This window comes from Equus przewalskii, chromosome 28, assembly GCF_037783145.1.
Source record: "Equus przewalskii isolate Varuska chromosome 28, EquPr2, whole genome shotgun sequence".
NCBI classification, from domain to species: domain Eukaryota; kingdom Metazoa; phylum Chordata; class Mammalia; order Perissodactyla; family Equidae; genus Equus; species Equus przewalskii.
In genome coordinates, this window is record NC_091858.1 from 7546333 (window position 1) to 7558845 (window position 12513).

The following is a 12513-nucleotide window of genomic DNA, read 5'->3' on the forward strand; positions in this document are numbered from 1 at the left end:
TATGTCCCAAATTGTCTTAGAGCTTCAAGGGTAAATGAAAAGACTCAGGGAAAACAAAGATAGGGTTAAGATGGAGCCTTTAGCGCTGCATGTGAAATGGCAGCATGAGAAACTCCATGGACCTGCACCTCAGTGTAACAATAACTAGTGAAAATTATTAAAACACACACACACACACATACACAACCATTTAAATTCTCTAGAAATTGTCCTATGAGGCTATAGCAAAGGAAGAAAAATTACTCAATAAGCTATGCTACGTCTCAGTAAGAATTGCAGGTGTCTGTGGCACTTGAGCCACTAACTGCTTCCTTCCCTCCAACCCCTACTACATGTGACAGAAGCCCCATTCCGGATAAGTGTGCCCATGAATACAGAGCTCCCTCTCTCTCCAGCTCCCAGCCAAGGGCTATGGTATGTCTCCGGGAGGGGCAAGGCACCAGCATTCGCGTTTCCCCAGCTCTGTACTGCAGAGGCCAGATTTCAGGTGAGTACAGCCTAGAGGGTGGAGGTGCTCTTCCTCCACACAGCTCTCATTCTTAGGGCAGAGGCCCTGCTCAGGCATCACAGGGTGAACACAACGGAGCACTGATTATCCTCATCCCAACTCATACCTATGGAACAGGTTTCATAGTGGGAGAAGCAAACTAAGAAGTTCAGAAGCTACCACCACAGCCCAGTGCCCTGCTCAAAAAAGCAAGTGTGTCACCTCAAGAGAAGCAGACCACTGTCCCTATCTCCCTAGCTCTGGAGCAAAGGCTCAGAGATTTTGCTCAGCGGGAGAAGCAGGCCATAAGAACACAGAGCGCTGAAGCTCTTCCCAAGGGAATTGGCTTGGAAGAGAGTGTGGAGAAGTTGAAGCCCAAGGGTGCTCTTGAAACCAATGGTGATTCTGGTGGCAAATGATTAAGTGGAGCCTGGTAACTCCATGAGAATGTGTAAACCATAGGGCAGAATTTACTACAGTGAACGAGGATAAAAGATACCTAATAAGTGCTCTCTCAGGGTCAGAACAAACCTCAAAGACTGGCCTCAAAAACTACTCCTGCAAAGGGGTCCAAGAATTTAATTGGATAATACTATAGCGCAATATATGCCTCAGGGTATTGTCAAAAATAATAGAGTAATCTGAAGCCAATTAGTGTAGCCTAAGATCTGAGTGTGATACCAACACAGGCAGACAGCTTAACAGAGAGAGCAGGTGAGGAAACAATTTCAAAGAGCTCTGCTAAAACCACTGTCATCCCAGGGTGACTATGTGTACGCCCAAGGCTGCACTCTCTGAAGAGCAACATCAGAAGCTTCACAGTGCATGGGAAATAGATTTCAATGAAATAGTCCAACCAAGTCACTAACCAACTAATCAAACAAGCAGTGACAAGCCCTGGTGTCCAGAGTTGCTACAATATATTCTCTAAAAGTCCAGTTTTCAACAAAAAATAAATTCTGAGATGCAAAGAAGCAGGAAACCATGAACCATACACGGGGGTAAAAAAAAACAGACAACAGAAACTGCCTGTGCGAGGGTCCAGAGTCAGATTCAGCAGATAAAGTCTTCAGAGTGCTATTATAAACATGTTCAAAGAACTAAGGAAAACCATGATTTAAGAGTTAAAGAAATGCATGACAATGTCTCTTCAAAGAGACAATATCAATAAAAAGATAGGAATTATAAAAAAGAATGAAATGGAAATTCTATAGTTGAAAAGTACACTAACTGAAGTTAGTTATGCACTAGAGGGGTTATAGATTGAATAGTGTCTCCCATAATTCACACCTAACTGGAAGCTCAGAATGTGACTGTTATGAACTGAATTGTGTCCCTCTGAAATTGATATGTTGAAGTCCTAACTCCCAATGTGACTGTATTTGGAGATAAGGTCTTTACAGAAGTAATTAAGGCCAAATGAGGTCATAAAGGCAGGGGTCCGATCTGATAGGATTGCTGTCCTTATAAGAAGAGAGACCTTCTTATAAGTTCACTCTCTCTGCCGGGTGAGGACACGGTGAGAAGGCGGCCATCTGCAGGCCAGGAAGAGGGCTCTTACAAGGAACTGAATTGGCCAGCACCTTGATCTTAGACTTTTCAGTCTCCAAAACTGTGAGAAAATAAATTTTTGTTGTTTAAGCCATCTAGTCTATAGTATTTTGTTATGGCAGCCCAAGATGACTGAGACAGTGCCTTAAATGGAAAGAGTATCATTTCAGATGTAATTAGTTAAGGATCTGAAGACGAAATCATCCTGGATTTTGGGTGAGTTTTAAGTCCAAGGACTGGTGTCCTTATAAGAAGAAGAGAACAGACAGACATGAAGAAGAGACGTAAGAAAAAGGGCCATGTGAAGATGGAGACATAGATTGGAGTTAGGCTGCCAAAAACAAAGAATGCCGGGAGACATAGAAACTGGAAGAAGCAAAGCAAGGAAGGATTCTGCCCTGGAGTTTTTTGGGGGAGTAGCACCACTGGCACCTTTATTTCAGACTTCTAGCCTCAGAACTGTGAGAAAATAATTTTCTGTTATTTTAAGCCACCCAGTTTACAGTCGTTTGTTAGGACAGCCCTAGGAAATGAATCAAGGGGCCTGTGGTAGGCAGAAAAAGCTTGCCTCCCTGAAAGATGTTCATGTCTTAATCCCCAGAACTGGTGAGTACGTTATGCCGTATATGGCAAGGGAGATTCAACGTGCAGATGGAATTAAAGGTGCTAATAATCTCGCCTGAAGAGATTTTCCAGGTGAGTCCAATGTAATCACAGTTCTTTACATGTGGAACAGGGAAACAGAAGAGCCAGAGCCAGAGAAAAACATGTGATGATGGAAGCAGAATCAGAGTAATGAGAAATGAGAAAGACATTGCTGGCTTTGTATGACAGAAGGGAACCATGAGCCAAGTAATACAGACAGCCTCTACGAGCTGAAAAAAGCAAGACAATTGATGCTCGCCTAGAACTTCCATAGAGAAACAGCCATGCTGACCCTCCCCTGCCCAGTGAGACCCATTTTAGAAGTCTGAACAGTAAGATGATAAATGTTAATTTCTCACTAAACCACTAAATTTGTTACAATAGCAATTGGAAACCAAGGCAGAGCCTAACAGCAGATTTGAATTGCCAGAAGAAGGAGTCAGCAAATATAAACAGAGATTGATAGAGATTATGCAATCCAAAAAAGCAAGAGTGAGAGTGAGCAAGCAAGTGAGAAAGAAAAGAAGGAAGAAAAATGAACAGTTTCAGAAAAAAGTGGATCTCTATTAAGTGTACCATATATATGTAAAGGGAGGACCAATAGGAGGGAAGATAAATGAAGGAGCATAAAAAAAATACTTTAAGAAATAATGAATTAAATCTTCCCAAATTTGATGAAAACTATTACTCTATGTGAATTATTTTCCTATAATGCTGTAGCAAATTACCATGAACTTGATAGCTTAAAACAACATTCCTTGCCTTGTGGCCCCTTCCTCCCTCTTCAAAGACAGTGGTATAACATCTCTCTCTGAATCTCTTTACATTGCTTTCTTTCACTTCAAGGCTTTTTCTCTTATATATGTGGTTAAATCCCCTCCTTTTGCCTCCCTTTTACAAAGACCCTTGTGATTACATTTAGACTCCACAAAGATAATCTATGTTGATGGGCACACATATATAAAGATATGATTTGTGATGATAAGAACATAAAGGGAGGAAATGGAACTATATAAGAACAAAGTTTTGTATATAATGGAAATTAATTTTGGATTCATTCAAACTAGATTGTTATACACTGTAATGTTAGTGGCAAACCTCAGTCCAATTACCAAGAACATAACTCAAAGATGTATATGAAAATACATGGCAAGGGAATTAAAATGGTGCACTAGAAAATATCTAACACAAAAGAAAGAAGTACTAAATGATTTAAGAACTAAAAAAGATATCACATAGACAACACAAACAGCAAAATGGTAAATGTAAATACTAACAGTAATTACATTAAACGTGAATGGACTAAACTCTGCAATAAAGAGGCAGGGATTGGCAGAATGGATTAAAAAAATGCTCCATATGTATGCTGCATGCAAGATACATACTTTAGATTCAAAGATACTAACAGGTTGAAGGAAAAAGGATGAAACAAGATATTTCATGCACATGGTAATCAAAGAAAGGTAGAGTAGTTATACTAATTTCACACAAAATAGAATTTAAGACAAACATGTTACTAAAGACAGAGACATTTTGTAATGATAAAATGGTCAGTCTATCAAAAAGATATAACAAATACAGACACATACACATGTAGCAGTAGAAATCCAAAATACATGACACAAAGCTGACATATTTGAATGGAGAAATAAACAATTCAACAGTAGTAACTGGAGCCTTCAATACCCTACTTTTTAATAATAGATAGAATGACTAGATGAAGATCGGCAAGGAAATAGAAGACTTGAACAGCCCTATAATCAACTAGACTTAAAGGACATCTGTAGAAGACTTCAGTCAACAGCAGAGGAATACATAGTCTTCTCAAGTATGCGTTGAATGTTCTCCAGGATAGATCACGTACTAGGCCATAAAACAAGCCTCAACGAATTTTAGAATATTGTAATTATACAAAGTATGCTCTCCAATAACAATGGAATGAAATGAGAAAATTAAAGAAATTCATAAATATGTGAAAATAAAAACAACACACTCCTAAATAACCAATGGGTTAAAAAAAGAAATCACAAGTGAAATTACAAAATACTTTTAGATGAATGAAAATAAAAACACAACATATCAAAAATATGGCATGCCCCTAAAGAGTGCTTAGAGGAAAATTTATAGATGTAAATGCCTATATTTACTAAAGAAGAAAAGAGATCTGAAATCAATGACCTAACCTAAAATTTCACCTTAAGACACTGAGAAAAGAAAAGCAAATTAACCCATATCAAGCTAAAACAAGGAAATAATAAAAATTAGAGTGGAAATAATTTAATTAAAAGATAAAAAATAAATAGAGAAAAATCAATTAAAACACAAGTTGATTCTTTGAAAAACCCAACAAAACTGACCAGCACTTTCACAAGACTGGTCACAAAAAAGAGGGGACACTCATGTTAATAAATGGGGGAATTTTACTACTGACCTGACAAACATAAAAAGGATTATAAGAGAACACTTTTCTATACAATTCGTTATTTGTGAACAAATTTGATATGAATTAAATGAACAAATTCATAGAAAGACAAAACCACGAAAACTGTATCAAAAAGAAATAGCAAATCTGAATAGATCTATAACAAGTAAAGAGATTGAATTAAAAATCAAAAAATAAAGTCAGGCCCAGATGGCTTCAACATTAAAATTCTGTCAAATGTTTAAAGAAGGGTTACTTCACAAACTCTTCCAAAATAGAGAAGAAGAGAGAAGGCTTCCCAATTCATTCTTTGCTTCCAATTTTACCATGATGGCAAAAGTAGACAAAGACATGACAAAAAGCAGGAAACCATAGTCCAACATCTCTGTTGAATATAGAAGCACACTTCCTCAACAAAATGCTAGCAAACAAAACCTAGCACATATACAAAGGACTTTACCCTATGACCAAATGGGGTTTACTCCTGGAACACAAGATTGGTTTAACATCTGAAAATCAATTAATGTAATATACCACTTCAATGGAACAAAGGACAAGAACCACATCCTTATTAAAAAAAAGTATTTGACAAAGGCCAAAATGCTTCACTATAAAAAAAGAAAAAAAAGTTAACAATTTGAGAATAGAAGAAAACTTCCTCAAACACATAAAAGGCGTCTATGAAAAACCCACAGTTAAGATCATACCTAACGCTTTCTCCTAAGGTCAAGAACAAAATAAGGATACAAGCTTTTACCACTTCTATTCAACATTGTAGTGGAGACAATTCCAGAGCAATTAGGCAAGCAAATGAAATAAAATGTAACAAAAAAATATTAGACCTACTAAAATAATTCAGTAAGGTTGCAGGATACAAGATCAATATACAAAAATCCATTGTATTTTTATACATGTACAATGGATCATCTGAAAACAAAATCAAGAAAAAATTTTCATTTACAATAGCATTAAAAAAGAATTAAATACTTAAAAACAAAAGTAGTGTAAGACCTATTATCTGAAAATTATAAAACATAATCGAAAGAAATTAAAGACCTAAATAGATGTAGACATCACATGTTCGTGGATCAGAAGACTTACATAGTTAAGTGGCAGTGTATCTAAAATTGACCTACAGATTCAACAAAATTCCAGTCAAAATCCCAGCTGGCTTCTTTACAGAAATTGACATGTTTATCCTAAAATTCATGTGGAAATGTAGGGAACCAGAATAATCAAAACAATCTTGAAAAAGAATAACAAAGTTGGAAGATTCATATTTCCTAATTTCAAAACATAAAACTAGAGTAATCAAGTCAGTGTGGTACTGGCATAAAACTAGACACATAGACTAATGGAACAGAATTGAGATTCCAGGAATAAACGCACACTTTTAAGTCCGCTGTTTTTTCAAAAGGTGCCAAGAATAGTTCAATAGGGAAGGAACAGCCTTTGGAACAAAATGGTGCTTAGCAAGTGGATATCCATATTGAAAAGAATGAACTTGTATTGTTTCCTCACACCATACACAAAAATCAACTCAAAATGGATCATGGACCTAAATGTAAGAGCTAAAAATATAAAATTCTTAGAAGAAAATATTGAAGTAAACTTTTCATGACCTTAGGTTGGTCAAAGCCTTCTTCAATATTCCACAAAAGCACAAGCGACAAAAGGAAAAATACATTATTGGACTTCAACAAAGTTTAACATTTCTGTGCTTCAAATTATATGAAGAAAATGTAAAGACAAATCACAAAATAGGAGATATATTTGCAAATCTGAAAAGGGACATATATCTAAAATACATAAAGACCTTATATAACTCAATAATAGAAAGACAATACTCCAATTTAAAAATGGGCAAAGGATCTGAATAGATATTTCTTCAAAGAAGATATACAAATAGCCATTAAGATCTTCATGAAAAGATGGTCAACATCATTAACCATTAGGGAAATTCAAATTAAAACCACAATAAGCTACTACTTTACACCCATTGGGATGGGTATTATTTTAAAAAAAGGAAAATAAGTATTGGATAGGATGTGGAGAAATTGCAATCCTTGTGCATTACTGGTGGGGAATGTAAAATGATGCAGTTGCTGTGGAAAACAGTATGGTAGTTCCTCAAAAAATTAAACATATGGGCCAGCCCGGTGGCACAGAAGTTAAGTTCACACGTTCCGCTTTGGTGCCCCGGGGTGCACCAGTTCAGATCCTGGGTGGGAACCTATGCACCGCTTGTCAAGCTATACTGTGGCAGGCGTCCCACATATAAAGTAGAGGAAGATGGGCACAGATCTTAGCTTAGGGCCAGTCTTCCTCAGCAAAAGGAGGAGGATTGGCAGCAGATGTTAGCTCATGGATAAACCTCCTTGAAAAAAAACAATTAAACATAGAATTAATACTTGATTGAGCAATTCTACTTCCAGATATATCCACAAAAAATTGAAAGCAGGAACTCAAGCACATATCTGCGCATCAATATTCATAGCAACATTATCCACAATATCCAAAAGGTAGAAACAATCCAAATGTCCATCAACAGATGCATGAACAAAGAAAATAAAGTATATCTATACAATGGAGTATTATTCAGCCATAAAAGGAAATGAACTATTGATACATGCTACAACACAGCTAAGGGAAAGCAGCCAGACACAAAAGGCCACACACTGTACGATTCTCTTTTCATGAAACAACCAGAACAGGCAAATCTGTAAAGACAGAAAGTAGACCAGTGGTTGCTAGGGGTGTGGGAAGAAGAGAATAAGGAGTGACCACTATTGAGTATGGAGTTTGTTTTTGAGGTACAGAAAATGTTCTAAAATTGATTGTGGGGGTAGTTACACAAGTCTGTTTACAAACTAAAACCCACTGAGCTATTATATACTTTAAATCAATATGGTATTTATTTAATGGTATTTGAATTACGTCTCGATAAAGCTATTAGGAAAAATGACAGAGCCTGAGAAAGGACCCAGTCTCCCCCACCCTATACACACACCTAATGTTTCAGGTTGTTGAGGGGTAGCTAGACAAGGAAAATATGATAGTTTTGTGGTGTGCAAGGGGAGAAAATGAGAGAGGTGCTTCCCTTTTCATGTGGATTTTTGGTGGAGTGTACTTGCAGGAGTGTTTAGTAACAACACAAGATGACTACAGAAGAGGAGACCTGGTGGCACGTGTGTTTTAGCAGGGAGAGTGCCTGAGAGGACATCCACCCATGTTCCCACATCCTGACATACGTACACACATGGGGAGATTGAAAAATCCCAAATGGCCAAGAAACCAAAATAACATATGGATGAAAAGACTACGAATATGCGAAAAGTGGCTTTGGAGACCTCAAGACCGGAAGCTATGGCAGGGACAATGGATCTCAGCAACAAATGACAGAAGGCGACCCAAAGCCAGGAGGAAGAGAGTCACTGGCTGCTGATGCAGAGGTCACAGAAACTGACACAGACCAAAGGGAATGAGGCACCTCAGGGACCAGTCAGTACTTGCATGAAAGGATGTCTTGCTGTGCACTATAAGAGCAATTGTGATGTTAAGCAAGTTTACTCCTGCATTTAAATAGAATGCTGGGGAGAAGGAGAGGATAAGAACCTTAGAGATAAGAATAGTCCTGATAGGAAGTTGAAATTTTGACTTGATTAAGTTTAAATGCTGAGACACTGGGGTTTTACCCAAAGAATTTTAACATACCTGAAAGAGATTAAGTTTTAAACCAGATGGGACTAAGTTATCATGAATGCTTGAGATTAATTTTTCTTTTCCCGCTACTTAGTAGAAAGCATTCTTGGCAAGCTATTGAGTTCAACTAGAGGAAAGAGAGAAAGTTACTTTTCCTCAACACTGTGTCAGGATGAGTAAATTTTAAACTCCCTGCAATCCATGAAGGAAGCAGATCCCTCAAGGGATGGTATTGTTCCCAACACGAGAAGAAAGGATAATTAAGTGACACGATAGAGGTGTTAGCTAAGGATACACTGGTAATCATATTGCAATACAAATGTAGCAAATCAATATGTTGTATACCTTAAACTTACACAATGTCGTATGTCAAATATATCTCAGTAAAAAATTTAATTTTAACAAAAGGGCATGGTCATGAGGTGGCATCCTTATGGCCAACCAAGCAGTCAGATACAGGCTGAACTTCCAGACTGAAGTTAGGGAGACCAGTGCGATGTAGCGAGCAAACAATGGCTGAAAGTCAGCGTGCTTGGGATTGAGTTGGGCAGGCCCCCAACAGGCTTTGTGAGTTTGGACAACATCACTGAATCACTTTTGAAACTCATCTGTCTAGCCTGTGAAGGAGTTGAACTGGATGACTAGTAAGGTTTCTTCTAGCTCTAAAAGACTGATTCTCAGGTCTTGTATGCCCAATGGGGAAATGTCTGCCACTTCCTGGCCAAGTTCAGATGGGCATTGTCTTTTAAGAGACATGCCCCCAGAAGCTGGGCTGAGGACAGCCAGATACGAAGTGCAGTTACCTGTGGTGAATCGATGGCTCTTGTGTTTGCAGCTACATTCTTCTATTAGCTCAGGAACATGCACATCACTGTGACAGCTGGTACAGTAAAAGAAGGCTCTGGACAATGAAGACAAATCAAGAAGAACTTATGTGAGGCTTAACACAAAGGGAGCATGATGCTGACTCAGTCTGCCTGCCATTAAGTTGCATTTGCTTTAGGACTTTCTCCCTGTAAAGTGATAAAAAAAAAATTACCTTCTGACTTCCTTTGCAGATTCAGCAATAAAGAACCCTAATGTGTTCTTATGCAGCTTAACTTGTGCAGATGGATTTAGTACCAGACCACTGGAAACAGAAAATAAAAATACAGTAATTTTTCTCTCCAATTTCTGTGGCAATATTTGGTATTTCATTCTGTCATTACCAATGGATTCTCTAAATTGAAGGGTTAATAGGATTCAATCCCCTTTTACTGCCAAATGCAGTAGAAAATGTGAATTTGACTATATTTAATTCTTTGTTTCATTACTGCTAAATACACTAAGGGGAGCCACGTCACAACATAATTGCTGAGCTGCATACACAGCTGTGCTTAAGGGTGAGCCCCCTCCCTGGACTCTGTCCTGAATCTGAGATGGTCAATCCAACTTAGCTGCATGGAGCCTTGTGAATCCAATGCCAAATTGGCCAAGGCCACACAGTTGCTAGTCTTACGGTCATAGTAGAGGTGTTCATCCTTAGGCTACTTGACATTTAAAATTAAATTATGTCAAATTAACCAGCTGGATTCAAAAGTTCCTTTTGTTCACCTGTACCATTTTTGAACCTGTATATTTCTTTTGACTTTATTTTTGTCTATTTTGACCGCAAGATTTTTGAGAGCAGGAACCGTATGAATTGTTTCTATTTCTATATTACTTGAACATTTTGATTTTCTATTTTCTTAAAGTTTGTGTGTTTGAAGATGCTGTCTTATAAATTTCATCCATGATACTCCTTGATGCAGTACTCCATTACTCATTAATATTACTCTTCACGTTACATATGCCTATTTGAGTTCCTCACATTTCTCCTTATGTTTGTCAGGATCTCCTGTTTTTATTTCCTTTATTTCAGACCTCTGGTACGGTGAGGTCTTATAAACCCATACCTCCCCTCATTTTGTTTGGACATGGTACAAAAGTACTCCTTTCCTCCTTTAAATCACACTGCTTTTATAGTCACATTGAAAAAGGGTCAAGTCTTCATTTTGGCGAAGTTTATTTTGTTGTTAGGGTACTCTCAAGTAACGTGCAAGTGTTAGAGCCTTACAAATATAAAAGGGCTTGCACAATGAAAGCTCTTCAGCCTACGCCAAGGCAGAAAGAGGCTGAATAGCCATATTCAGGTAGATTATCACCTGAGACAACTGGGTGATATTTTTTCAACACTGAATTTATTGAACGGACTGATATTAATGAGTGGAACAATTATTTTTAACTTTGAAAGAGAAAGACCATGGACTTGTGCCCTCTATCCCCTAAATAGCATTGGTTGATGCTCACTAGTTAGCAAGCGTGTGCTTAGTTGTATCTTCATATCTCCTTTTTTCTTTTTTTTTTACGAGAGGGTTCTCTGCGCTTATGTTAAATATTTAGTTATGAAGATACAGTCATGATCATATCTCTGGTTGCATTTGAAAGAAGAGGTGAACTTCTTTTGAAGATTTTCCCAAACTGGCATTATTGCTTGATGCCCCTTCATGAGTCATGGCCAGCCGTGCTATTAGAGCATGTTCGCCACTGGAACAAACCAAGAACATTAACTAGATCTGGGGTCAGATCCAGCTTTATCTCTTAGCAGGGGACAAATTATCCCCTAAGACAAATCCTTATGATTATCCAGGGCTTTTGCAAGTCTTAGAGTCTGTTCAAGTGTGTCAATTAGAAGAGAAAATAAAAGGTGAGAAAAGATAGCTTTTCCCCAGTTTTCCAGCATACTCACCCAGCCACTGAGATGCCCTATTTTCCTTCCACTTATAGTCGCTGTGGTGGATTTAGCACAGCTTTGTGATGAGAAGCACAGCCACAGAAACAAGACGGAGTTCAGATTCTGGCTCTGCCACTTGGGAGTGGTGTGAGCTTGCTTTTTAACCTTTCTGGGCCTCAGCTTCCTCCTCTGCAAAATGCAACTAAAAGGTGTAACCATCTCATAGCATTGTTGTGAGGATTCAAGAGTTAATGTAAGTACAATGCTTACAGCACTGTTGGTCATGAAGTAGCAATCATGTAGGAGACTGCAGTTATCAATATTTTGCCACATCAGGTTTTAATCCCTTTGATTCACCTGACTTTTAGATGAGAAAGCAAAGTTAAATCTATTTTGGAGCAGGTTCCTCTTTCACTGAGGGTAGGTGTGTGCTAGGTAGTAAACAGCACCAGGACCTCTTGAATATATGTGGAAATTAGCTGCTTAAAAAATATTCATGTTTCCTGTCTAGAATGTCTTAATAGTCATCTTAATAAAGTTTACATAAAACTAGGATGTTAGAGTTGGAAAGGATCCTGAGAACATTTGGTCCAGTAGTTTCCAAATACCAGTGAATAAACTGTCTATATCATGGGACTTAAAAATTCTCAGACCCTCACCCATGGAGATTTTGATTTATAAAGTTCAGAAGCGGGGTTTTGGAATCCACACGTCTTTAAAACTTTGCAAATAATTCTGATACAAAGCCAAAGATGGTAAAACTGGATCAAGTTTGGGCCAGTCTGAAACCCAAACAGCCTGCCTTATGATTCTAAGACTTCATCTTTTTACCATGACCTATTTCCAGTAGAAAGGCCATTTGTGCATAGGTCTAGAGATTGAAGTTTTCTTGAGTGTGGCAGGATTGTTAAATAGAATTTAGCCAGCCAGACAATACTATTCATTATTGTCTCC

At 37.8% G+C, this 12513-nt stretch overlaps 1 protein-coding gene across 1 annotated transcript in view; it reads right to left on the reverse strand.

Moving 5' to 3' along the window:
* Window positions 1-12513, reverse strand: part of KCNU1 (potassium calcium-activated channel subfamily U member 1) — a 150402-nt gene that overhangs the window by 71939 nt on the left and 65950 nt on the right. Inside the window, exons 17-18 of the mRNA XM_070598090.1 lie at window positions 9847-9936; window positions 9611-9708 (exon numbers count right to left, since the gene is read on the reverse strand). Of these exons, the coding sequence (XP_070454191.1) occupies window positions 9611-9708; window positions 9847-9936 (188 nt within the window). The remainder of the gene's footprint in view (window positions 1-9610; window positions 9709-9846; window positions 9937-12513) is intronic.